Genomic DNA, 22,740 nt, shown 5'->3' on the forward strand with positions numbered 1-22,740 from the left:
TTTATTGTGGTGTTGAACCACGCCAAGGTTTCCCATAATCAGGTTTGCTTTTGGACGTTGGGGATGGCTCGGAACGCTTGGGAGTCGACTCATGAGCGGTCATGGGCCCAATGGGCCCGCCTGCTGGTACTCCATGTTGTCCACGACCAAACCCGTGTCAAGATGGTCTGCACTCGGCGAACATGGACCTACTGTACGTGACCACCCTGAGTTCCTACACGGTAAGTCAAGGGTCTGCAACCAGCGGGCGCCGTCTGTCTGCCACAAAACGTTACTTTCAATATTTCTCACTGTACCGTCATTTTTGTCCTGTTTCATAAGGTTTGTGTTGAACCACGATTCCAAAGCTGCGTCTGATTTATTTTATTTTGATCATTTATTTTGTAGCGTCAAGTAGCGCCCCTGGCAACATGAAAAAGGCCAAACACGATGGCTGCACCCTGATAGTACTTTGGGTCTTCCAGGCATAGAGCCACCTTGTGGACACATCTTGTCACTGCAACCAACATCAAGCCTCATATGGCATATAATGGGGTGTGAAAACCTTTCTTTTTCCACTTTATTTTTTGTATGTGTTTTAATTGGAATAAACAAGAAACATACATTTGAAATGGAAGAAAGGTAAGCATTTGAACTTCATTTCCCATAATGCCATTATTCAAACGCGCAGGCGCAGACGCCATGATTTAGTATACAAGTCTGGAAACCTGACCGAATGCGATAACACTTGGTAAAGTTGATTATTCACGATGTTTACAGTCGACGAATGACAGCATAACCTAGAAAATGTCATTTTAGACCAGCTCTGCTTTCGTTCGAGGAGCGACTGTGATGCTAACGCTTGTGTAGCTTAGCAGTTAGCCGCTCGTCAGTTAGCTAAGGGATCGTTAGCATACTTCCTCCCATTCAGTGCTCACTTTGCTCTTATTAGCCGTTTTAGTCGGAATATCTTGCTGAAATTGCAGTGATTTGGCGGCTAGGCTATATAAGTCGTTGTTAGGTGACACCGTACAGACGTCGGTGAAATAGTACAAGACGAGAGAAGGATTAGCGTCAAAATGTATGTTGACCATATTTCATATTGCTCATATTCTTTATACTTTGGTTTCAGTTACCTATTATCCACATGGAGGAAACGGGATGTTTAAGGGTGGCTATTTAACAGAATGAAACGGTGAGACGAGCAACACGGGTAGAAATAAGACAACATACTACATCATTAATGTGAGTATAAAATAGTAAAACAACACGCCAAAGACAAGACTAGCAAGAAGCTTCGCGTGTGTGGAATAGTGAGGCTGTCGTTTAATGTTCATATCATCTCCAAACAGGCCACTAAAGTTCTATTTTATTGCGTTAAAATGAGCCCAAACATGTTTCACCCCCCCAGGTGTGATGGCGTGATCAGTCCAGGTCCGGTCCTGCCCCCATCATGACCGAGTGCTTCCTGCCCCCCAGCAGCAGCCCCGCCGAGCAGCGGCGTGCCGAGCACCCGGGCGGCGTGGCCCGCACCCCCAGCTCGGAGGAGATCAGCCCCACCAAGTTCCCGGGCTTGTATCGCACCGGCGACCCGTCCCCGCCGCACGATGGCCTCCATCATGAGGTGCCGGACGCCTACGTCTCAGACGACGACAAGGAGCACGGCAAGAAGAAGAACAAGTTCAAGAAGAAGGAGAAGCGCAGTAAGTGTTGCTGCAAACACCTTTTTGGTAGTATACTATTATACTAGTATACTGTACTATAAATAAGTATATAGTTTATACTAGTATACTACTATACTAGTATACTGTACTATAAATAAGTATATAGTTTATACTAGTATACTACTATACTAGTATACTGTACTATAAATAAGTATATAGTTTATACTAGTATACTATTATACTAGTATACTGTACTATAAATAAGTATATAGTTTATAGTATACTACTATACTAGTATACTGTACTATAAATAAGTATATAGTTTATAGTATACTATTATACTAGTATACTGTACTATAAATAAGTATATAGTTTATAGTATACTACTATACTAGTATACTGTACTATAAATAAGTATATAGTTTATAGTATACTACTATACTAGTATACTGTACTATAAATAAGTATAAAGCATTTGCTTTTGTCGGAGAACATGACGTTGGACTACTGGCCGACAGTCCAATTGAGAAGTCAGAATATTCTATGATTATATTATTATTATTATTATATATTCGAGCCTTTTCTTCAGCTGTATGCCATAAAAATCTCAACTAAGATAGACAAAAATACAATTGAAGCGAGACTATATGAAGCTTTCAAAATCCTCCATCCATTTTCAGGGCGGGGCTATGCCGGAGCCTATCCCAGGCGGGGTACACCCTGGACTGGACAGGTTTCAAAATTGGAATGATATTACAGAAGAAAATGAACTTTTACACAATGCCATTTTCTGACATGGCTCTGTGTGTGGTTCTTAGGGGGGGCGGGGCGGGGGGGCAGATTCTGAGCTCCGATGCTTCAGTGAAAGGCAGCATTGGCGACATCTGGTGGAAGAGTGAAGGCAAAGCTTTCTGTCACTAAGAGCAGTGAAACTGGCCAATGCTGTGGTTCCACGCCAGCATTGTTCACCAGTGGGTGGGGGCTGGTTATTACACCAGGCTAATAAAAACATGATTAGTACAGAAGCTGTGTTGACACGGTTCCCACGGCAACAGCAAGTTTTGCATCGTCCACGCAGGGGGGGGTGGAGGGAGAGATGGACAGTTTGAGGCCGTACGGCCCCTCCCGTCGTGTGTGCATCACATGACTGCATGATGGCAGCCGGCCTACGCCACCACGGGGTCCTCATGGTCTTGACAGCATGTAGTCATGATTTTGGTCTGCAGAGAACGTGCGAGTGGAAGGTGGCGTTGGAGTTGATGCTATATTGGTGGCTGACCCCTTTTTGAAATCCCCCACCTCTCCTGCCATCTTCCCTCCCTCGCTCATCTACGTTCCTGCTTCCCTTTCGCCGCCGCCGTGTTCTCACCATATTTAGTCTCCATATTTCTCTCTCTGGACCAGCGGAGGGATACGCCGCCTTCCAGGAGGACAGCTCGGCGGACGAGGCGGAGAGCCCCTCCAAGATGAAGCGCTCCAAGGGCATCCACGTGTTCAAGAAGCCCAGCTTCTCCAAGAAGAAGGAGAAGGACTTCAAGGTGAAGGAGAAGGGCCCTAAGGAGGCCAAGGATAAGAAGTCCAAGGACCTCACAGCCGCTGACGTGGTCAAGCAGTGGAAGGAGAAGAAGAAGAAGAAGAAGCCTGTCGCCGAGGCTGAGCCCGTGCCTGTAGAAGCCCCCGCTTTCAGGCCCATCTTTGGTGCCCCCCTGGCCGAAGCAGTGAAGCGGACCGCCCTGTACGACGGCATCCAGCTGCCGGCCATCTTCAGAGAGTGCGTGGACTACATCGAGAACTACGGCATGAAGTGTGAGGGCATCTACAGGGTCTCAGGTATACCTCATATTCCCCCCCCCCCCCCCATATTTCAGTGCGGCTGGTATGGCTGTAGCTCGGCTAGCATGGCTGACAGTTCCAAGCAAGTAGCGCCCCCTAATTGGTTCTTAATTCTTCCCTGGGGGTCACCTGACCTTATTTCTAGCTCACAGTCTCCTCCTCCCTCAGGCATGAAGTCCAAGGTGGATGAGCTGAAGGCGGCGTACGACCGCGAGGAGTGTCCCTGCCTGGAGGAGTACGACCCCCACACGGTGGCCAGCCTCCTCAAGCAGTACCTGCGCGAGCTTCCCGAGAACCTGCTGGGCCGCGACTTGGCCCAGCGCTTCGAGGACGCCTGTGGGCGCCAGGCGGAGTCTGACAAGGTGGCGGAGTTCCAGAGGCTCATGGCCGAGGTGGCGCACGAGAGCCGGCTCCTCTTGGGCTGGCTTGTCACGCACATGGACCACGTCATCGCCCGGGAGGCTGACACCAAGATGAACATCCAGAACATCTCCATCGTCCTCAACCCCACCATACAGGTCAGATCCTGGCATGAAGATGCATGGCAGATGTGCTAGCCTTGATGCTAACATCATGCTAGGGTAGCAAACTTACAGCTCCCATGTCTGAGTGGCTGTGGGACAAGATGTGTAGCGAAGCCTGAACAAAGCGGTGGGGGCATACAGGGGCGGGCCCATCTAGCTAGGGGCGTGTCAGAGGCGCTATGATGTCCACGAGGAAGGATGTTTTTCCTTCATGTCGTCATGAAAAGATACAACTTGAAAAGCATGCTTTACAGGCCCTCTTCTGTCAAGTGAAGCAAACCATTATGGTGCTGATTATGGTGCTGATTATGGTGCTGATTATGGTGCTGATTATGATGATGAAAGGCCATAAAGACAAATATTACTAAATATTATAAATATTGTCAGAACGTCTTTAAAAAGAGTGTCAGATGCATGATCTTGTCCTTGTGACTGTCATTACAGATTGGAAACAGGGTTCTCTACATGTTCTTCACCCATGTGAAGGACCTGTTTGGGGACGTGGTCCTGAGGCAGGTGGTGAGGCCCCTCCGCTGGTCCAACATGGCCACCATGCCGGCCCTGCCCGAGGCCCAGGACAGCATCAAAGAGGAGATCAGGAGACAGGTGAGTGACCAAGAGAGAGTTATCTTCTCCAATAACATCTAGCAGCCAAGTGACACTGGCCCCGGAATTATGGATTCAAAATTAGAACTAGGGCCGGTCTGGCTGTTGGATGACAAGGATGACAGCTGCTCTTCAGGAGGCTATAAACCCTATAGAAGACAATGGAGCGTTATTCAAGGATGTTAGGGTTCTTTAGGATGACGAAGCTAGCTTTCATGCTGCTCTTCAGGAGGCTATAAACCCTATAGAAGACAATGGAGCATTATTCAAGGATCTTAGGGTTCTTTAGGATGACGAAGCTAGCTTCCATGCTGCTCTTCAGGAGGCTATAAACCCTGTGGAAGACAATGGAGCATTATTCAAGGATCTTAGGGTTCTTTAGGATGACGAAGCTAGCTTCCATGCTGCTCTTCAGGAGGCTATAAACCCTGTGGAAGAAGATGGAGCATTATTCAAGGATGTTGGGGTTCTGTAGGACGATATCAAGGCATGATTGGAAGACGGTGCTGCCTTGTGCACCACTCTTGAGGAAGCGAAAGAAATGTGTTTTGTTCCTTCAACAAGTAAATAGTAGCAGTGATGGTAATCATAATGATATCCTCTTGGATGGTATGGAATAATAAGTATACAGTACAGCAGTTAGTGTATGTTGACTACAGGAAGTCAACAGGTATTAGTCATTGATACAGAGTTGAGTAAGATGAAATAAGCGTTACTTCTTCCTACTCCTACTTCCCACTACATGTAGTACTGTGTACTGCAACACCAAGCATTCATTGTACAGCGTATGCGTGTTGGAAACCATTCCACTGTGACCAGCCGCTGTGGTGTAGTGGTCAGCGTTGTGGACTCGGGAGCATCATCTGTCACACCAAGAACGCACCAGCACAATACATCACAGCACATCATAGCAAGTTTGACATGACCCTGTGAGGTGTGGTGTCCCTCTGGGCATGCCAGGAGTTCCTGCTAAACTGCCTGCACAGGGACCTTCAGGCGGGAGTGAAGGACCTGTCCAAAGAGGAGCGTCTCTGGGAGGTTCAGAGAATCCTCACCGCTCTCAAACGCAAGCTGAGGGAGGCCAAGCGCCAAGTAAGTCGGGGGAGGAGGGCTGTGATGGTGTCGCACGCGGTCATGCCCACTTCCGTAACCTTTGTCTCCTTCCGCTGCGACACGCCAGGAGTGTGAAAGTAAGATAGCGCAGGAGATCGCCAGCCTCTCCAAGGAGGACGTTTCCAAAGAGGAAATGACGGAGAATGAGGAGGAAGTGGTCAACCTTCTTCTGGCGCAGGTGAATGTCACTCATTGTTTTCACGAAAATAATAATCAGCATTTCACACACTTTGCTAAAACAAAATCAAATAATGTCTAATCAATCAACACAGATTGAATAGCCATTTTATCATAAATATATAAAGTGATGTGAAAATATACACAATATATTTCACAGGTCATGTTTTTGGTTTGTACTACTGGAACTCCTACATTCTATACACTCACGACTCCGAGAGGGAACGCGTTTAAGAATGGCTGGCAATCCAGTCAAATATTTGATCACAGTTAATCACACGTTGGTCCATGGTTAACTCGCAATCAGATTTAGTCACAGACAGGAATATGTTTTTATCTATAATAAATAGGGAAAATCTCTTTGTGGTAAACGATCTGATGGGCAACTCCCAGGATAATTCCATCCAATTTGATGTAAACTATGGGCCGTTATTTAAAACAATACAGTCAGCAAGACTATTTTTATTTATTATTAGCATATTAGCTCTTAAACTCGCCCACAAACGTTCAGCAAATCCAAAATGTGAGCGAGTGAGACCTCTCACTCTGACACAAACGTTTTGTTTATGACCGTGTCAGCTCCACATAAGATGAGTTTATTTATGATACTGCTGCTAAGTTGTAAAGATGAGAGTTTAAAGCCTATTAGGTGTCATGTTTGGATGTGACAAATCTTAGGTTTGATGGACTGAAGGAGGACGACAAGATGGCAGCTGATGGGGAGGGAACAGCCACACGCCACCAACAGACTTTGTAGATGTTTGGTGTTTTGAAAGGTGCTGATCAATACCAATAATATGATCAGGAAAACGAGATCCTGACGGAGCAGGAGGAGTTGATCTCCCTGGAGCAAGTCTTACGACGACAGATTGCCACTGAGAAGGAGGAGATCGAGCGTCTGCGGGCGGAGATCGCAGACATCCAGAGGTAAGATGGCGTCGTCTGGCAGACCAGTTGGCCATCACTAAGGCCCCCCCCCCCCCCCCCCCCCCCCCCCCAAAACACACACCAGTCGGCAGCAGGGTCGCAGTGAGACAGAGGAGTATTCATCTGAGAGTGAGAGCGAGAGCGAGGATGAGGAGGAGCTGCAGCTCATCCTAGAAGATCTGCAGAAACAGAATGAAGAACTGGAGGTAAGAGGACGCATTCTCCTCCACGTTGCATCCATCTTTGGTTTACGTCCACGCTTGTCCCGCTCCCCCACAGAACAAAAATACCCACCTGAACCAGGCCATTCACGAGGAGCAGGAGGCCATCTTGGAACTGCGCGTCCAGCTGCGCCTCCTGCAGAGCCACAAGCTGCAGCAGGAGCTTGCCGTCCAGCCGCCGGCTGAGCAGCAGGCCCCGCCGCCCGCCCAGCCCAGCCCGGAGGCCAAAGGCGGCGACGAGCTGCAGGCCAAGCGTCCTGGCAACACCGCGCCGGCTGCCAACACCAGCACCGTCACCGACGGCTCCGCGCCGCCCTCCGCCAAGGTGGCCAAGGACGCTCCCAAGCCGTCGCCCAGCAAAGACCGGCGAGACGCCAACGTGTGAGGCGTCATTGCCTGGAAGAAGATGGGCGATAAAAAGCTAAACACAATCATGTTCCCATTGACACGGTGCCAAAATGAGCCACCATGACAACGCCAAGACATGCCAAGGATACGTGAGAGTCCAGTAGATACGAACATACACACCTTCATCACACCTTCGTCATCACTGGCTAACGCTGCTCTGCACTCCATCACATGACTTCATATCACAGCGTATGATGATTGCTGCCATGTGCTTTTTTCATCTCTCGTCTGATTGGCTTGTTTGCTAGGTTATGTTTGCTGGTCATGCTGTGGTTTCATCTGGACTCCTAATGCAACATATTCATCAACATGACTGTTGTTTGGGCCGTGAGGAATAAAGAGTCCACTTGAGTCCATGTTTTTGTTTCCCCTCTATAGTTTAAATCTACACCGGCTTTACTTAGGTGGAAGTGTTTCTATATTTAGCGCTTCCTACTTTCCATGACACATTCTTCGGAGCATTTGTGTTGCGTTTGTGGAAATACGGTGGTAGGTAGAAATGAGCAAACTGCAATAACCAAACAATAACTTGTGGGAGCAAGCTGGATATTGAATGACCCACAAATGAGGGTGTTTGTCAACTTCACTGTTGCCCATTTGGAAAGTGTCGTGTCAAGATACGCAACGTCTACACATACGTTTCAGGAAGTTCACAAAATTATACTAGGTATTCATTTACTTGCCTTCAGTCGCAAGTTGAAGGGGAAAACGAATTACTGGGATGGACGTAGTTCGGTTTCCTGGGTTCTGTTAGTTTAAAACCTTCACTGAGCAAACTTCAACCAGTGTGAATTACCCGGACCGAGCATACTTTATTAAGCGTGCTCTTATTCTGAAATACTCGACCGGAAATGAACGTCATTTTCGCTTGGCATGTTCTTGCTGATGGTCAGCAAGTCAGTCCTGGGCTGGGTTTTGTCATATTAGAGGGGAAAATCAAGAAGAGTTTCAAGTATGACGAGACAAAGGCAGTCAGTGAACCCCGGCACATAATGATTTAAACACATTTTAACACATTTAAACACATTTGCGACCAACATGGCGATCAGGGAGCTGAAAGTTTGCCTTTTGGGGGTAAGTGGAAGAAGCCTTCTTTTTGATGTTCATGTCACTCCATTTTGGGGAAAGTCCTTCAGTCGGTAACGGAGAGTGTTTGAAAGACAAAATGGAACAATTGTGTCAATAACTTCACCCCGGTCTGTTGCTTTGCATATATCTTGTCGCTTTTATGTTCGAAAACTTTACCCATTTTCGACCTTGATAGCCATCTTAAGTTGACCCCCAACACCCAAGCTAGCTCCATCATTAGCATTCGGTGCAACATTGTCCTGTTTTATATCCTTTAGCGGCTCTTTGGTGACCCTCTGGCGGGTTTTGACGCATGTGACGTCATTGGACAACTTTTCAACTTCCCACAGAGCATCGCGGCTGTCTCCGATATTAGCTTTAGCTTGTTTAGCTGAAGGAGGATGAGACAAAAGCATGAGAAACGTTCAAGTGATGTCGCTCATGGCTACTTTGGCATCGGGAAGCCCAGCAAGCTGGTTTAGTGTTCCACATGATGGGACGTGACAGGAGCAATAATTGGGGCTGGGTGGCATCCATGTGGGGTCGTTTCCCTTTTTTCATGACTGTTTTTTGTGTTTCAAATTTGCTGAAATTTCCATCTAATACAAATGATTCATCTTACAAATTTAGTTGAAATAAAGAAATAATGTAAGTATGGATGTTTAATAACTCGCACAGTACTTTTGACTTGGTTGGAATGGTTGTTTATCTATATGTGCCCTGGGATTGGCTGGCCACCAGTCCAGGGGTAAAGGGATGGGGATAGGCTGGGATAGGCTCCAGCACGCCCACAACCCTCGTGAGGATCAGCGGTAGAAAATGAATGAATGAATGTGTTGTTTATTTGTTGTGTTGTTCCTATTGTTACATCCATTTTTATTGTTATGTTGTTCCAAGGCTGGGTGATGTGGAACAAAACTCATATCCGATATATTGATGTGGAATGTCAATATACTGTATGAGATATAGCTGTATTTTATTCCACACATAGTGGTCATTTCATGCCGTAGACCTGATTTTAACTGAACAATTATACGTAATAAAATGACATTGCCTGATAGAATTGTACTACATAGTTAATACATAGTTAATTGTTCACTAATACGTTTATTGATTACATTTTTATTATGGAAGTTATCTTTGGCTGTGTCGGCGCTGTATTGACTTGGCCCACATCAACCAATAACTGCATGTGCATGTGACCACACTGTTGCGTAAGCAGTCACTTCCTGTTGGTGTCCACACGCAGGACACGGGAGTCGGCAAGTCGAGCATCGTCTGCCGCTTCGTCCAGGACCACTTCGACCACAACATCAGCCCCACCATAGGGTAGGACGACACTGAACCCTGGCAACACACATCATCTGTCCCAAGCTCTAACTGGGGACACCAGGAAAGCTGGATGGACTCCAGCGGCCATGTTGGCCGTTTACGTTTACACGTTTACACCCGTATGGTCAGTTACACATCTGGAGAGGTCTTGGCCTTGGTCTTGACGCTGGGATTGTAAAAGTGTGGTTTTTAAGCCATGTTTGGGATGTACGGCGTGTCCCTGAATGCATCTTGCGTTCTGATAATGAGAATAAAAAGACGTGCGTGGGTTGGATATACCCACGGTATCTGGGGGGGTGTTCGGGCACAATGAACTTCTAAGATGGCGTCAGGCTCTGTGACTGAGGACGCTCCACCGTGTCCACTCTGTCCCCCGTGTCCCCCTTGTCCACCATGTCCACCGTGTCCGGGGACAACGTTGGTACTTTTTCTGGCTTGCTTTTTGTCATGCCCACATTGGGACCTTCATGAGGTTTTAATATGCAAAGCGGGGGGGTGACATTTATTGAAAAGAAGACTTCAAGTGAAATAGGCTGTTTATCAACAAGTTGAAGACCACGCCTCCAAAAAGGTCTGAGCAGGACTCAGTAACGAGTAGCTCCAGCGTTCTTGGTCATCACCTGAAGAACGGCTTTGGCCATGCTGGATGGGAGTGTTTCCAGGAGGCTACTGGGAACATTGGTCCCAATGGTGAAGATGGCTTCACCAAGGGCATCTACTGTCTGGAACTTTTATCAACTTCCTGGCCATCCATCCCCAAATGTTCTCTATGGGATGTCAATCAGGAGGTTCCATTTCTTCTCATCAGAGAATCCAACTTTTGTCCACCTTTCAATGTCCCGTGTTCGATGCTCCCTGCAAAGGAGGGCCGCCCTCCCCCCCCCCTGTCTTGATGGACAGCCCATGGGATCCCCCAGGTGTGGTTTTTGTTGGGATCTTTCACAAAGTAGAATGAGCGTCTTCCTGCGTCCAAGCTCAGCAGCCATGGCACGCTGCCAGAGGCCTGGCTGATGGAGCTCCACCATCCCACCACCTTCAGGAAGAGACAGCTTCTTAGCTTCTTAGCTTCTTAGCTTTAGCATCAGGAGGGCTGGCCGTGGCAATGCCTGACAGAAAAGGAGAATTTGGAGCAGATTTGGGCTTTCAGAGCCTGTGGCCTTCAACGTTTGATCAGGTGAAAAGGAACCCATTCCACTTTTGGTTTAAACTCCCTCCTACTTAAAACCTCATCAGGGTCCAAATGTGCAAGCTCCAAATTCTAGCAACTCTTCATCTTAAGATTTCCATCAGGTTGGTCTGTTTGAGATAAAGTGATGCATAAACGTCCTGCTGTTTGCCATCTTTGACAAATATTTTGTCTTGGGCAGAGCGTCATTCCTGACCAAGACGGTGCCATGCGGGAATGAACTCCATAAATTCCTCATCTGGGACACGGCGGGACAGGAGAGAGTGAGCCCCCGCTGATGTTTTGCATGCTTTGCTTTTTCTTTCATGGTACAGAAGCTTGGAGTCCACCCGCATGCTTCCACGCGTCACTCGCTAATGGATGCGTCCTACTTCACGCCTCTCTAGATCTTTGGAAGTATTGTTGTCTGGCGCCATGGACACGTAGTCCTCATTCTTCACTCGTGTTACTAATACCATAAGAAGCATCACGTCTTGTCTGGTCATCATGAGCTCAGGAAGTCCCCTGGAGATGAATCATATCAATGTCTCTTTTTATATCTCTATAGTTCCACTCGTTAGCTCCTATGTACTACAGAGGATCCGCAGCGGCTGTCATCGTTTATGACATCACCAAATTGGTGAGTACTTTGTTGATACGTATACTATGTGCAAATACCACACGCATCATTAGGACAGCAGTAGGAGCAAAAAGGGTGCCATACTCGGACGGTACCATGACAATGTTGGGGTTGTTTGCAAACAATTGAAGCGGCCACCAGAGGGCGACAAGTTCCATTTGTTATAGTCCTCCATTACCGTGCATTCCCACCGCGGGGGGGGGGGGGTTCGAACCTCCAACGAAGGCCGCAGACTGAAAAACGGAAGGTTGCAAACCACATCTCAGCTTTGTGATATAGGTCAAACATTTTGATTCATTTTACAAATATATCAACTTTCTTTTTAAGTAATCAACGTGCGTTTTGTACAGCTTTTCTCTCCTAATTATGTGACCTTTTTGTTCTTGTAAAATTACAGATTTTAAAATGTTTGCTGTGTTTTGCTTATGTTTTTACAATGTCCTGCGGGCCAAACATAAAAAAAGTCTACAGACTGAACTCGTAGTAATTGTTCAAGTCCTCCCCTGTCTTGAAATGGAAATAAAATATCCTAAGAAGGATCATTGCCGCCAATGCCATCAATGCAATAATTGCCGCCAATGAAATCAATGCAATAATTGCCGCCAATGAAATCAATGCAATAATTGCCGCCAATGAAATCAATGCAATAATTGCCGCCAATGCCATCAATGCAATAATTGCTGCCACAGTGTCTTCTGCTGTCCACAGGACTCCTTCCAGACCCTGAAGAAGTGGGTGAAGGAACTGAAGGAGCACGGGCCTGAGGACATTGTCGTCGCCATTGCCGGGAACAAGAACGACTTAGGAGACATCAGGTATTTTTGCTTCTGGTGGTGGCTCCTTTGGGACGGGTGGCTGCTGTATATTGTCTTCCTTAGCAATGCCTGATGTTGTCTGGCTCTTTGTTACTGATGCCGATGGAGACAGCACCTCTTCCCTGTGTCTGCCAGTGGCATTATCGGCATAAAAACCATAGCGATATGATCCCATATCTCCATATTGTCTCAATATTGTTCCTAGGAATGACGTGTCAGCAATGAAATGTATTGTCCATTGCAACATAAGAAAGAAATGGGAGCATTGGTAATGGCGTAATGGCGGTGATTCTTCCAGGGAAGTACCCATGAAGGAGGCCAAAGAGTTTGCCGACTCCATCACCGCCATCTTCATTGAGACCAGCGCCAGGAATGCTGTCAACGTGGAGGAGCTCTTCCAGAAAATTAGTAGGATTCTTACCCTTTTTGATGAAAAAGTCAACTTTTTCCATTGGTGGTCACATAGGATGCATTTTCTAAGAAGTTTTATATCTATATGTATGAATATACATGCATGCATACATACATATACACACATACTATATTATACTCTGTGTGTGTGTGTGTGTGTGTATATATATATATATATATATATATATATATATATCCATCCAGAGATGAGGGAGAGTATCACAAATAGGTGAAACATTTTGATGGAATCTGACCAATTCTGGGCCTGTGACATCATAATATGCAAATTACGGCTAATGTACTCCCATCACACACTGGGGGTCACACTGATGAATGTTCTCCTTTGCCATATGCCTTTATGTCTTTATTTCCAGGGTGCTGTCATCTTTCTAGCATTTATCTGTGAATGAGACGGAGGTTTGTGCTTTTCTTCCAGGCAAACAGATTCCGCCGCTGGAAAACCCGGAGGTGGAACTCAACGAGTCTTTCAAACTGAGCCGCCAGCCAGCTGCGTCCACCCGAAGGTGCTGCTAGTAGTGCAGCAGAGTAGTACTTCATCTGCACTTCAGTAGCACAAAATACCTGCAAAACTACAACTTCATTTTCAGTTTGGCGCCATCTGCTGGTGCTGGGATGATTGCATCCTGGGTCTGTACAGTCGTCAGGTACATGACGTCCCTTTTAATGCTGACTACGCTTTATTTGTATAGAATGTAGCACAGATGCAGCATCGGCAGCATCGGCAGCATCGGCAGCCCCTCATTCCGCTACCTTTGCTCTGTTTGAAGGGTTTATATACTGCAGTGCTGCACACAAGACCGGCATGGCGGTTACAGCATGGCGCCCCCTGCTGAAACGCAGTGAACCTTGACTTTATACACTTGTTTACATCAGGGGTGGGCAAACTTTACAAAGTTAACAACATTGGCTGTGGGGACAGACTACATATTTCATACATGCACTCTATTTTATGCTCGTATGTTAAGTGCTTCCTTTGGATACTTTGGAGGCAGCTGGCGGGCCGGATGTGGCCCCCGGGCCATAGTTTGCTCACCTCTGCTTTACAGGGACCGTTGTGCTCCGTGTTTTCATGCTTTGTTTGGTGCTTTGTTCCGTGTCTTATCACCCAAAAGGGTCAAGCAGTTGTCACTTTGTTGTTTAGTGTCATCAACTAACGTGTCGTTCGTAGGAGGAGCTTTCTAGCCACACTTTCCCATGCCTTTATCTCATCCATGCTGGATGATAGCCTAGCATGCAACAATCAGTTGGGAGCTGCAGCTGCACTTTAACTGGTAAAGTATACGATTATTTTACTTTCATGGTGACACAAAAGTGCCTCTTTTTTTTGGTGGCAAAGTTGAAGAATGATGCATGCTGTCCTTGTATCCTGTGTAACCTCTTTATGTAACTAATCAATGTAATAAAATAGTCATTATTCTATTTAGCCTACGTTTATCATCGTGTCTGGGTTGGTTTTTAACAGGATTACGTTGAATCTGCTTAACTCGTTTTTGTGAGCAGAGGCAATGTGGGGATCGTGCGCATGTCAGTGGCTATCTCCGAAGGCATCCTGTCCAAGGTGGGACTGTGGGCCTTGGGAGTGGGGGGTGACTACGGCGAAAGGTCAGGACTAGGATTAACCCCCTGACATCATCAGAGCGTGGAATGCGGCGCCACCCAAAGCTCTGGGTAACTTGAACCACTTAAAAGGACACCATTGGCGTGCAGAGAACACAGTCTGCATTGTTTACATTTAGCATTAGTATTTTAGCATGGGACTGGCTTATTTAGCACATTTGCTATTAATGAAAATTCTATTGTTTACTGACTTTTTGGCTATTTTACTTTTACTGTAAATATGTGAATTTGTATCCAAATTGAATGAACCATATTCATATTGTTGATGAATTGATATACATTCAGGCTTTCCTGTCATTCAACAGAAATGTCATAGTGGTGTAAATAGTGGCAAGAAAATGTCACCCTCTAATATAAAGTGTATAGTTAATGCAGTATGAGAGCAACTAGTGTTGCATAAAGGTACATGCCTACTGATTTATATTTCGTCTTTTTTTCCAGTCCGTCTCGTTAGCTAACTAGATAATTGCACATAATCTACTCTACTTTAAATGAATTTCGGCTCCCTAATCACATCAAGCCGCCACGGCAGAGCGCAACAGTGCACGGCCTGTGCGTGCGCGCTCCAGTAGGAGTAGGCGCATACTCGTGCACGCTCGGCTAAAGGCGTCTTGATCAGTGGCGGCGGCAGGCAGTCAGTCACTTGTCACTAACCCGCTTGCTGGCCCCCTCCCTCGGCTAAAATGTCAAAGTTAGACCAGGTCCTTGTCCTCGATCCTCCCTCCGACCTCAGATTCAAAGGTAAGTCCACCGTAACGTGCCTAATGGGAGTAAAATGTCCGGTGGCTTGCAGTGGTGTGTTACCCGGCTGTTACTATGTTACTGACGTTGTCGGCAAGCTAGCTAGCTAAGCTAGCAGGCATTCAGCGCCATTTTACCTTAGCAGAGGACCGGACGGGCCGCTGCATCCTCGCGCTTGCGTGACGTGGTCAGCCGGCTTTTGTGGTGCACAGTTGCCAGGCAGAGATCAGTCAAGTGGGTGTCGCTGGTCGTACGGTGTTGAAGTGAACGTATATACAGTCCGTTGCCCTGCTGGCAGTAGTCGTTGGCTTGCCTAAAGTTTAGAAATATTGAATGAAAACGGTGACTAAGGACTGTTATGAGAATGGCTTTAAACACTTTGCCATGTCAAGCTTTGACAGTGACAAACTTCACTGGTCAATGTTAACAGTCTCTTAGGAACTTCACGCCACTTGTTTCATCTACTTACAAGTTGCATGCCACAGTGGAGTTAAAGGAGGTGAAATGAAAACAATTGTTGAAAGGCATCGCTTTTAACATTCATCCCGCTATGCGACGCTAGCCTCCAGTGATGTGTCATTTAATCATTGGCTAACTCGCCAAGCTAGCTTAGCACAGCCAAAGTGGGCTCATGACGCCTGCTAGCAGGGTTGGCTTCCCTCAACTTGGCAGTAGGTGATGTTCAGGGTTCCTCTTGGAAAACTAGTGTGTAACATAGGTAGCTGTGATGAGCTTGGTTCAGGTCAAGGTGTCCAATGCCAGGAATGTTGGCTTTGGTTGGGTTCCAAGAATCACAGCTTGTAAGAGTGGTAAAGTGAAATGAATACAAACAAGTACAAGTAGTAGTAATATTTTCACTGAAAGTACCCACGCCTTTGGTTGTCTTCCCGTTGAAGAGCACTGAAAGGAGGTGCAAGTTGTTCCTAGTTGAGGCCTGGAGTGGACTTATCTTTCTGGATAGTTTTTGGCTTAAATGCTGAAAAAAGTTCTACCCACAGGAACTCGGCGCTCACACGAATCCGTTACGGCTGCCGGGAGAACTCCGTAAGATTGACATCCCTGTTGTAGGCTCACACTAGCTCCGTGCGGTACAGCACTACAAAACAAATCCGTTTGGGGTCTAACTTTGTCACACTCTCTGGTCAAGCTGTAGTGTGAACTCGGGGTCACACTGAATCCGTTGCGGCTGTGGTCCTGATCCAGTCCGACGACTGCAGCGAGCGTCCGCCCAAGCTGCGGAAACCGCGCTCGCAAGAGCAGATTATCGCTCCATAAGTAGCCTTGTATACAGGACGTTCTTGGAAGCAGGAGCAGATTTTAGTGGTGCCTTTTGACTTCATAAAATGAGAGTACAAAACCGGATGGTTTGTCATGTTTATTATTATTATTATTATTAAGCGTTTAATTGCATCATATTGTTGTTGTTCTTGAAGTGTACAATGTTCCTAGATATCATCCAAAAAATCACCGTAACTATTATCATTTTCTAGTATTGATATTTACTTGACCAGACGGTGTTCTGGCGTCTGTGGTGTTGGGAAAAAGTTAGACCCCCCAAAGGACTCTTTGGCTGTGGCTGCACCACATGAGCTAGTGTGGGTCTACAACAGGGATTTCAATTTTGTGGAATGCTTCCGGCGGCCGCAATGGAGCTGCAGCAGATTGAGTGTCATCCAGGGGTAAATGTCAATCAGTCGGTGAACTTTCTGAAGGAGATGCATGGCTGTGGGGGTTCCTCTGAAAGCGAACAAGCTGATTTTTTTTATCCGACAAAGAATCTGAATGGGAGTTTCTTTGCACCAAAAATAAGGATTTTTGGGGGGTGTTAAGTGTAGATGATGTCATTTAATTAGCATAATTGACCATGACATGCATTGATTGACGTTGTGGGAGACGGAAAGTGAGCAAAATGAACCTGGAAAAAAAGCCTTGCTAATTGAGTGATATGTGCTTTTATCTTGGTGTCCAACAAGACCAGAAAAAGTTGCATAGATTTGTTGCAAGCCACTTCCTGTTTCCCAGAGTGCTTTGCTGTACAGTTTTTGTGTTTATAAAAATAAAAAAGGCTGGAAAGCAAATGTTTGGAGCTCACCTAGTAGTTGGGTTAATATTCTGCATCATACGTTGGTAGTGTATTGTCTGTTTTCATCCACCTATTGTCTCAAACGGTAAAGCACACGTATTTATTGGTAACTGGCTAACTTCTCTACTGGGATGTCGGCTAGCAATCCCTAAAACATACGTACATTGGAGCCATCTGATTGATGCTATTTGGATGTTTTATACAATACGTCATAAAGAAAAGCACTAAATGAATACAGAGCCACCATACCGCTTGGTGGACATGTACCTTCCGGCCATTTACCAAAATGGTACCCCAAAGCACTCTGGGGAAACAGGAAGTACTTCCAGCAACACTACACTACACTATATAGTCATGTAGTGTAGTAATTGTACATGATTGTAGTAGTTATATTTGACTTGCATGTCCATCTTGCAAGACAATTCCTGCTGCCTGTCCTAACATTTCCCCAAATGTTGGCTTTCCAACCGTATTGGAGGGTTCCATTCCTTTGGTAATGCCATGCATGACACAGTTGGGGGTGGCGACAGCAGTGTGCCCGCCCCTCACGAGTCGCGGCGGCGGCGGCGGAGGAGGCTGAACTTAGTTGCATCCGTGTTTTGTTTTGTAAACACACGACCTTTCACCTCAACTGGGTTTCAGATGCTGCTTTCAACTGTCGCTAATAGCGCCGTTTGACCGGTGATGATAGTTGTTATTTACTTCTGGGGTTGGGCGTTCAATTGCTCAACCACCAAAAAGCCGGATTAAGATGGAGCCGCTGTTTTACGGCATGACTTGCAAACAACTTGTCTGTGATTGGTCCCCAAATGTGGGGGTGTCGTGTCTTTTAGGAAGAAATGTTACTTATGCAAGCCGCCCTCCCATGCAACCCACCACCACAGCCCGACACAATGCTGGGGGACGCCCTGATGCTCTGATCAGCTTCTTAGCATGTGCATGTATGGAACATCCAGCCTGACAAATGTGGAGCCTGTTGGAATTTCTCCAGCCAGCGAGAAGGGGCGGCCCTCTGTTATTTTTAGAGCACCAGGATGGGCCCGGGGGACCCAGCTTGGCTTCCACGCAGAAAGATGAGCTAAGGTGGAAACCAGGGTTAGGTAATAATGGACGTAGTGTGGGTGGACGTAGTGTGGGTGGACGTAGTGTGGGTGGACGTAGTGTGGGTGGACGTACGCTCTAGCTGGGCTTCTTTCACTCTTACTTGCATGTTCTGTACGGGCAACTTCCTGTGTGCCTTTTTAAACAGGACCTCCACCCGTGCTAATGTTGGCTTACCCTGTTGCTGTGCCTTAGTCTGGCTGCCCTCAGTCTCCTCTTGGATAAAATGACTTTCCTGTTGAAGTCAACACAGGAGCTCCTCCTCCTGTCATTGTTCACGCTGATGCGTTCAATGCTGCGTGGATTTCTTTTCCACACTTAAAAAGCAGCAAAAACTTGTAATCATTACCATTGTCCTTTGTAACATTGTATATGGTTTAAACATAAGATCATCCCTGCAGAAACACAACTAGTATGTGATGGCGGTAGCTGGGGCCCCATGTCAACACAACCATGGACGGAATTGGCATCTGATCCACCAGCTTCCATGATGATGTTCTCCAACCATAGACGGAATTGGCATCTGATCCACCAGCTTCCATGATGATGTTCTCCAACCATAGACGGAATTGGCATCTGATCCACCAGCTTCCATGATGATGTTCTCCAACCATAGACGGAATTGGCATCTGATCCACCAGCTTCCATGATGATGTTCTACAACGCTGACGTGGTCCTACAGCCTTGCAGGAATCATCATGGCCGCAGTCATGGCCGCCACTGCGTTGCCGGTGTGCTGCTCCAGCAGGGTCATGCTTTGCGTCTTATCGCCCCCGCCGTGTGGGGGCCTTTTGTGAGGGCTTGCCCAGCTTAAGGAGCCTTTAATACCAGAGGACCTGCATGCTCATACACTCCATTCATGTGAAGAAGCTTCACTCCTCCACGCTAAAAAGGAAAAAGACATTTCAACGTTGTCAATGGTCCTAGAAGTGTAAAAAGAAGTTAGGCACTGTTACGGTCTTAGCTGGTGTGGTGCTGCTCTCCACATCTCCACGTCTTTGCAGGTCAAGCGCTTGTGGTGTTGAATAAGCAGTCTTAACGCTCACACGTGTCCAATATTAATCCACAGCCAATGGGAGCATGAATGTGGGAATGTGGGAACATGGGAACGTGGCCCAGCCCTGAATGGGACTTAGGAGCAGGAATTGGATCAGGGTTCTTTGGTGCTACCAAAAATCCTTCATGTGCGCTGCTGCTGCTGCTCATTAAGGCTTGTTGAACATACGCTCCATTCACACGGTACACACCCCACCCAACCCCTCCCCAGCTGGGACCGGGGGGGGGGGGGGGGTCAAGTAGTGAAGTAATGTCGAAGCTGATTGGGTGACCATCATGTTTGGGCTGAAACCCAAATGGACGATGGAGGAAATGTAAAATGTTTTGAAATGAAGCCATTCATCCATGACCGGAGTGGATGGACAATAGATTAATCATGGATTAACTGCGGTGGTAACCTCATGGTCTGTCTGTCCACCAGGTCCCTTCACCGATGTCGTCACCACCAACCTCAAACTGAAGAACCCCTCGGAAAAAAGGGTATGTTTCAAAGTGAAGACCACGGCGCCCCGGAGGTACTGCGTACGGCCCAACAGCGGCATCGTGGAGGCGGGAGCTGCCATCAACATCTCTGGTACCACGCACAACGTCCTGTATTCCTTCAATGTTGGCTTCCTGTAGGTCTCAGTGATGCTGGAATGTACAACGTGCTAACGTTCCATCGTAGTTAAACTAAACAGCTGTCATGGATGGATGCTTAGTAGAGATCTGGGGGGGGGTGGAGACACGGGCGGGCTCGTCTAGGTGGGAGGGGGTTTTCCGTCCGAGCGCCTCTTCTGTCCACAGTGGAGCACCCAGAGATGGAGGTGGTAGATCACATTTGGTGCTCAGCAGGACACGTATTCCGTATCTTCACCGGGACCTTCTGGTAACCTTCTGGTAACATGTCAATGTGCTAGCACGTAAACGACATGTCAATGTGCTAGCACGTAAACGACATGTCCATGTGCTAGCACGTAAACGACATGTCCATGTGCTAGCACGTAAACGACATGTCCATGTGCTAGCACGTAAACGACATGTCCATGTGCTAGCACGTAAACGACATGTCCATGTGCTAGCAGGTAAAGTTTGTCTTTGATCTTGTGTCCCCAGTGATGCTGCAGCCCTTTGACTATGACCCCAACGAGAAAAGTAAACACAAATTCATGGTGCAGACCATTTTCGCCCCATCCAACATGTCTGACATGGACTCATTGGTGAGGAACATCTTCCTTCATGTTGTGCCCTTCAAGCGTTAGCAGCATGCGTATGGAAGCTGGTGTGTGTGTTTGTGTGTTGGTCCACTAGAGGGCAGCAAAAGATCAGCTAGTCCGGTCTGGCCTTGCATTCCCAGCAAAGGAAGCAGGCTGTCACACTTCCTGCTACTTTAGCCTTTGTTTACCGAGAAACGTGATGGTAGAGGCTTCTCCACAGCTGCTACCACTTTGGAATGATGAACCATGAATAACATTCCCACCTTTGTTCTTCCAAGTGGAAAGATGCCAACCCCGATGACCTCATGGATTCTAAGCTGAGATGCGTCTTTGAGCTGCCTTCTGAAAACGATAAAATGGTAAGGAAGCCCGTTTTCGCCCGCCAAGCCCTTTCACGGTGTCCCAGGATCGAGACCTGGTGAAGTGTTGTCCTCCGTGGGCGTCATGCTGAGCGTCGGTCTCCCTCCCGCAGAACGACGTGGAGGCGAGCAAAGCCTCTCTTATGAGCAGCGCTGCCAGGCCCGAGCCGTCCGTAGCCGCCGCGCCCGCCCCCACAGCTGCGACCGCCTCCTCCACGGATGACATGGAGATGAAGAAGGTGATGGACAAGTGCAAGCGGCTGCAGGCGGAGATGAGCAAGTTGGCGGAGGAGAACCGGCAACTGAAGGTCAGATGCTCCACGCCAAGGTGGGTCAAGGTGGGAACGTCCGTGTGGGGCTTTCACCGCATTCCCTTTGCTTTCACAGGAAGACGGCACCCGGATGAGAAAGATGGCGCGCTCGGATCACATGACGGCCAGCTCGGCCGGCCCCGCCACCCTGCCCTCGCTTCTGGTGGTCATAGCGGCCATCTTCATGGGATTCTTCCTGGGGAAGTTCATCCTGTAGACTGGCGGCCGCTGCGTCTTCAACGGAAGCCTGGAAAGCAGCGAGAAGTCTTTGCGTTGACGTTTGCCATATCACCGCTAGTGTGGCCTGCAGCGAACACACGTGCACCGCATCAATGGGAAGGCGTGGCCTTTTTATTCACGGTTAGTGCACAGGAAAGGAAGATGACTAAAGCCATTGCTCCCTTTTTTTGTCCACGGCTGGGCTCTACAGGTTATGTAACCGGTTATGTAACGGGACATCAGTGTTGTAAACGGTCATGGACGTCGGACGTAACAAGCATCGGATACGCTGGCCTTGTTTGTATAGGAACGTCTTGGCCATTCTTTTAAACGACAACCTCCATCGTCACCTTCACTGGATCGCTTCTTCGTACCCGTTTGTCATTTTTACTTCTACTCTCAGAATGTTCACGTCCAGTTGGGGATAAAGGTGCCTCCTCCTCCTCCCCCCCCCTTCTACTTTACCCACCAATGCAGACTTTATATTATTCCTTCTATACAAATCTTCTATTCCCTCAGATATTGACTGAAATGGGCCACCATTCTTCATTCTGTCCCATGATATTAAGCAATGAAAAATAAAATGGAAAAAAAAACTTTCCATAGATTTGTGGTCCTGATTCTTAAAGTCAAGATGCCCATCATTCATAATCCTTACGTGACGTGAGCATGTCCCTCTTTGCGTCCTGAACGTCCAACAGCTCATCACGGCCCGTGTAGAACCCGCTATACTCTACTATACTCTACTATACTCTACTCTACTCTACTATACGCCACCTTGCCTCATGTGACACGTCATGTGACACGTCATGTGACACGTCATGTGACACGTCATGTGACACGTCATGTGACACGTCATGTGACACGTCATGTGACACGTCATGTGACACGTCATGTGACACGTCATGTGACACGTCATGTGACACGTCATGTGACACGTCATGTGACACGTCATGTGACACGTCATGTGACACGTCATGTGACACGTCATGTGACACGTCATGTGACACGTCATGTGACACGTCATGTGACACGTCATGTGACACGTCATGTGACACGTCATGTGACACGTCATGTGACACGTCATGTGACACACATCTAAGCTCCAGTGACAGTTGACGTTGTTACACCGTTGGAACTACGAGTAGCCGGC

General features: G+C 47.4%; 3 protein-coding genes across 6 annotated transcripts; all 3 read left to right on the forward strand.

Annotated features, from left to right (window-relative positions):
• Positions 1-652: 652 nt before the first annotated feature.
• ralbp1 (ralA binding protein 1) lies at positions 653-7,803 on the forward strand. Of its 4 annotated transcripts, XM_058061942.1 has the most exons (11): positions 705-730; positions 1,112-1,224; positions 1,391-1,682; positions 3,048-3,473; positions 3,645-3,994; positions 4,445-4,606; positions 5,567-5,698; positions 5,787-5,897; positions 6,702-6,823; positions 6,909-7,029; positions 7,103-7,803. In XM_058061942.1, the coding sequence occupies exons 3-11, from the start codon at positions 1,433-1,435 to the stop codon at positions 7,427-7,429; spliced, it is 2,001 nt and encodes a 666-aa protein (XP_057917925.1). In that variant the 5' UTR covers positions 705-730; positions 1,112-1,224; positions 1,391-1,432; the 3' UTR covers positions 7,430-7,803. The 4 variants fall into 4 exon arrangements, with proteins under 4 accessions (XP_057917924.1, XP_057917925.1, XP_057917927.1 ...); XM_058061941.1 differs by lacking the exon at positions 1,112-1,224 and having other exon boundaries at positions 653-730; XM_058061944.1 differs by lacking the exons at positions 705-730; positions 1,112-1,224 and adding an exon at positions 742-1,060.
• A 493-nt stretch (positions 7,804-8,296) lies between these two features.
• Positions 8,297-14,354, forward strand: rab31 (RAB31, member RAS oncogene family). The gene is made up of 7 exons (XM_058061947.1): positions 8,297-8,526; positions 9,770-9,849; positions 11,220-11,301; positions 11,586-11,657; positions 12,366-12,472; positions 12,771-12,880; positions 13,320-14,354. Exons 1-7 carry the CDS (start codon positions 8,491-8,493, stop codon positions 13,415-13,417), a joined length of 585 nt encoding a protein of 194 aa, XP_057917930.1. The 5' UTR covers positions 8,297-8,490; the 3' UTR covers positions 13,418-14,354.
• Positions 14,355-15,085: 731 nt separating this feature from the next.
• Positions 15,086-22,358, forward strand: vapal (VAMP (vesicle-associated membrane protein)-associated protein A, like). Its single transcript, XM_058061946.1, has 6 exons — positions 15,086-15,262; positions 19,924-20,076; positions 20,598-20,701; positions 20,977-21,057; positions 21,171-21,365; positions 21,445-22,358. The coding sequence occupies exons 1-6, from the start codon at positions 15,205-15,207 to the stop codon at positions 21,583-21,585; spliced, it is 732 nt and encodes a 243-aa protein (XP_057917929.1). The 5' UTR covers positions 15,086-15,204; the 3' UTR covers positions 21,586-22,358.
• Positions 22,359-22,740: the final 382 nt, after the last annotated feature.

This window comes from Doryrhamphus excisus, chromosome 22 (assembly GCF_030265055.1).
Source record: "Doryrhamphus excisus isolate RoL2022-K1 chromosome 22, RoL_Dexc_1.0, whole genome shotgun sequence".
Taxonomy (NCBI): Eukaryota; Metazoa; Chordata; class Actinopteri; order Syngnathiformes; family Syngnathidae; genus Doryrhamphus; species Doryrhamphus excisus.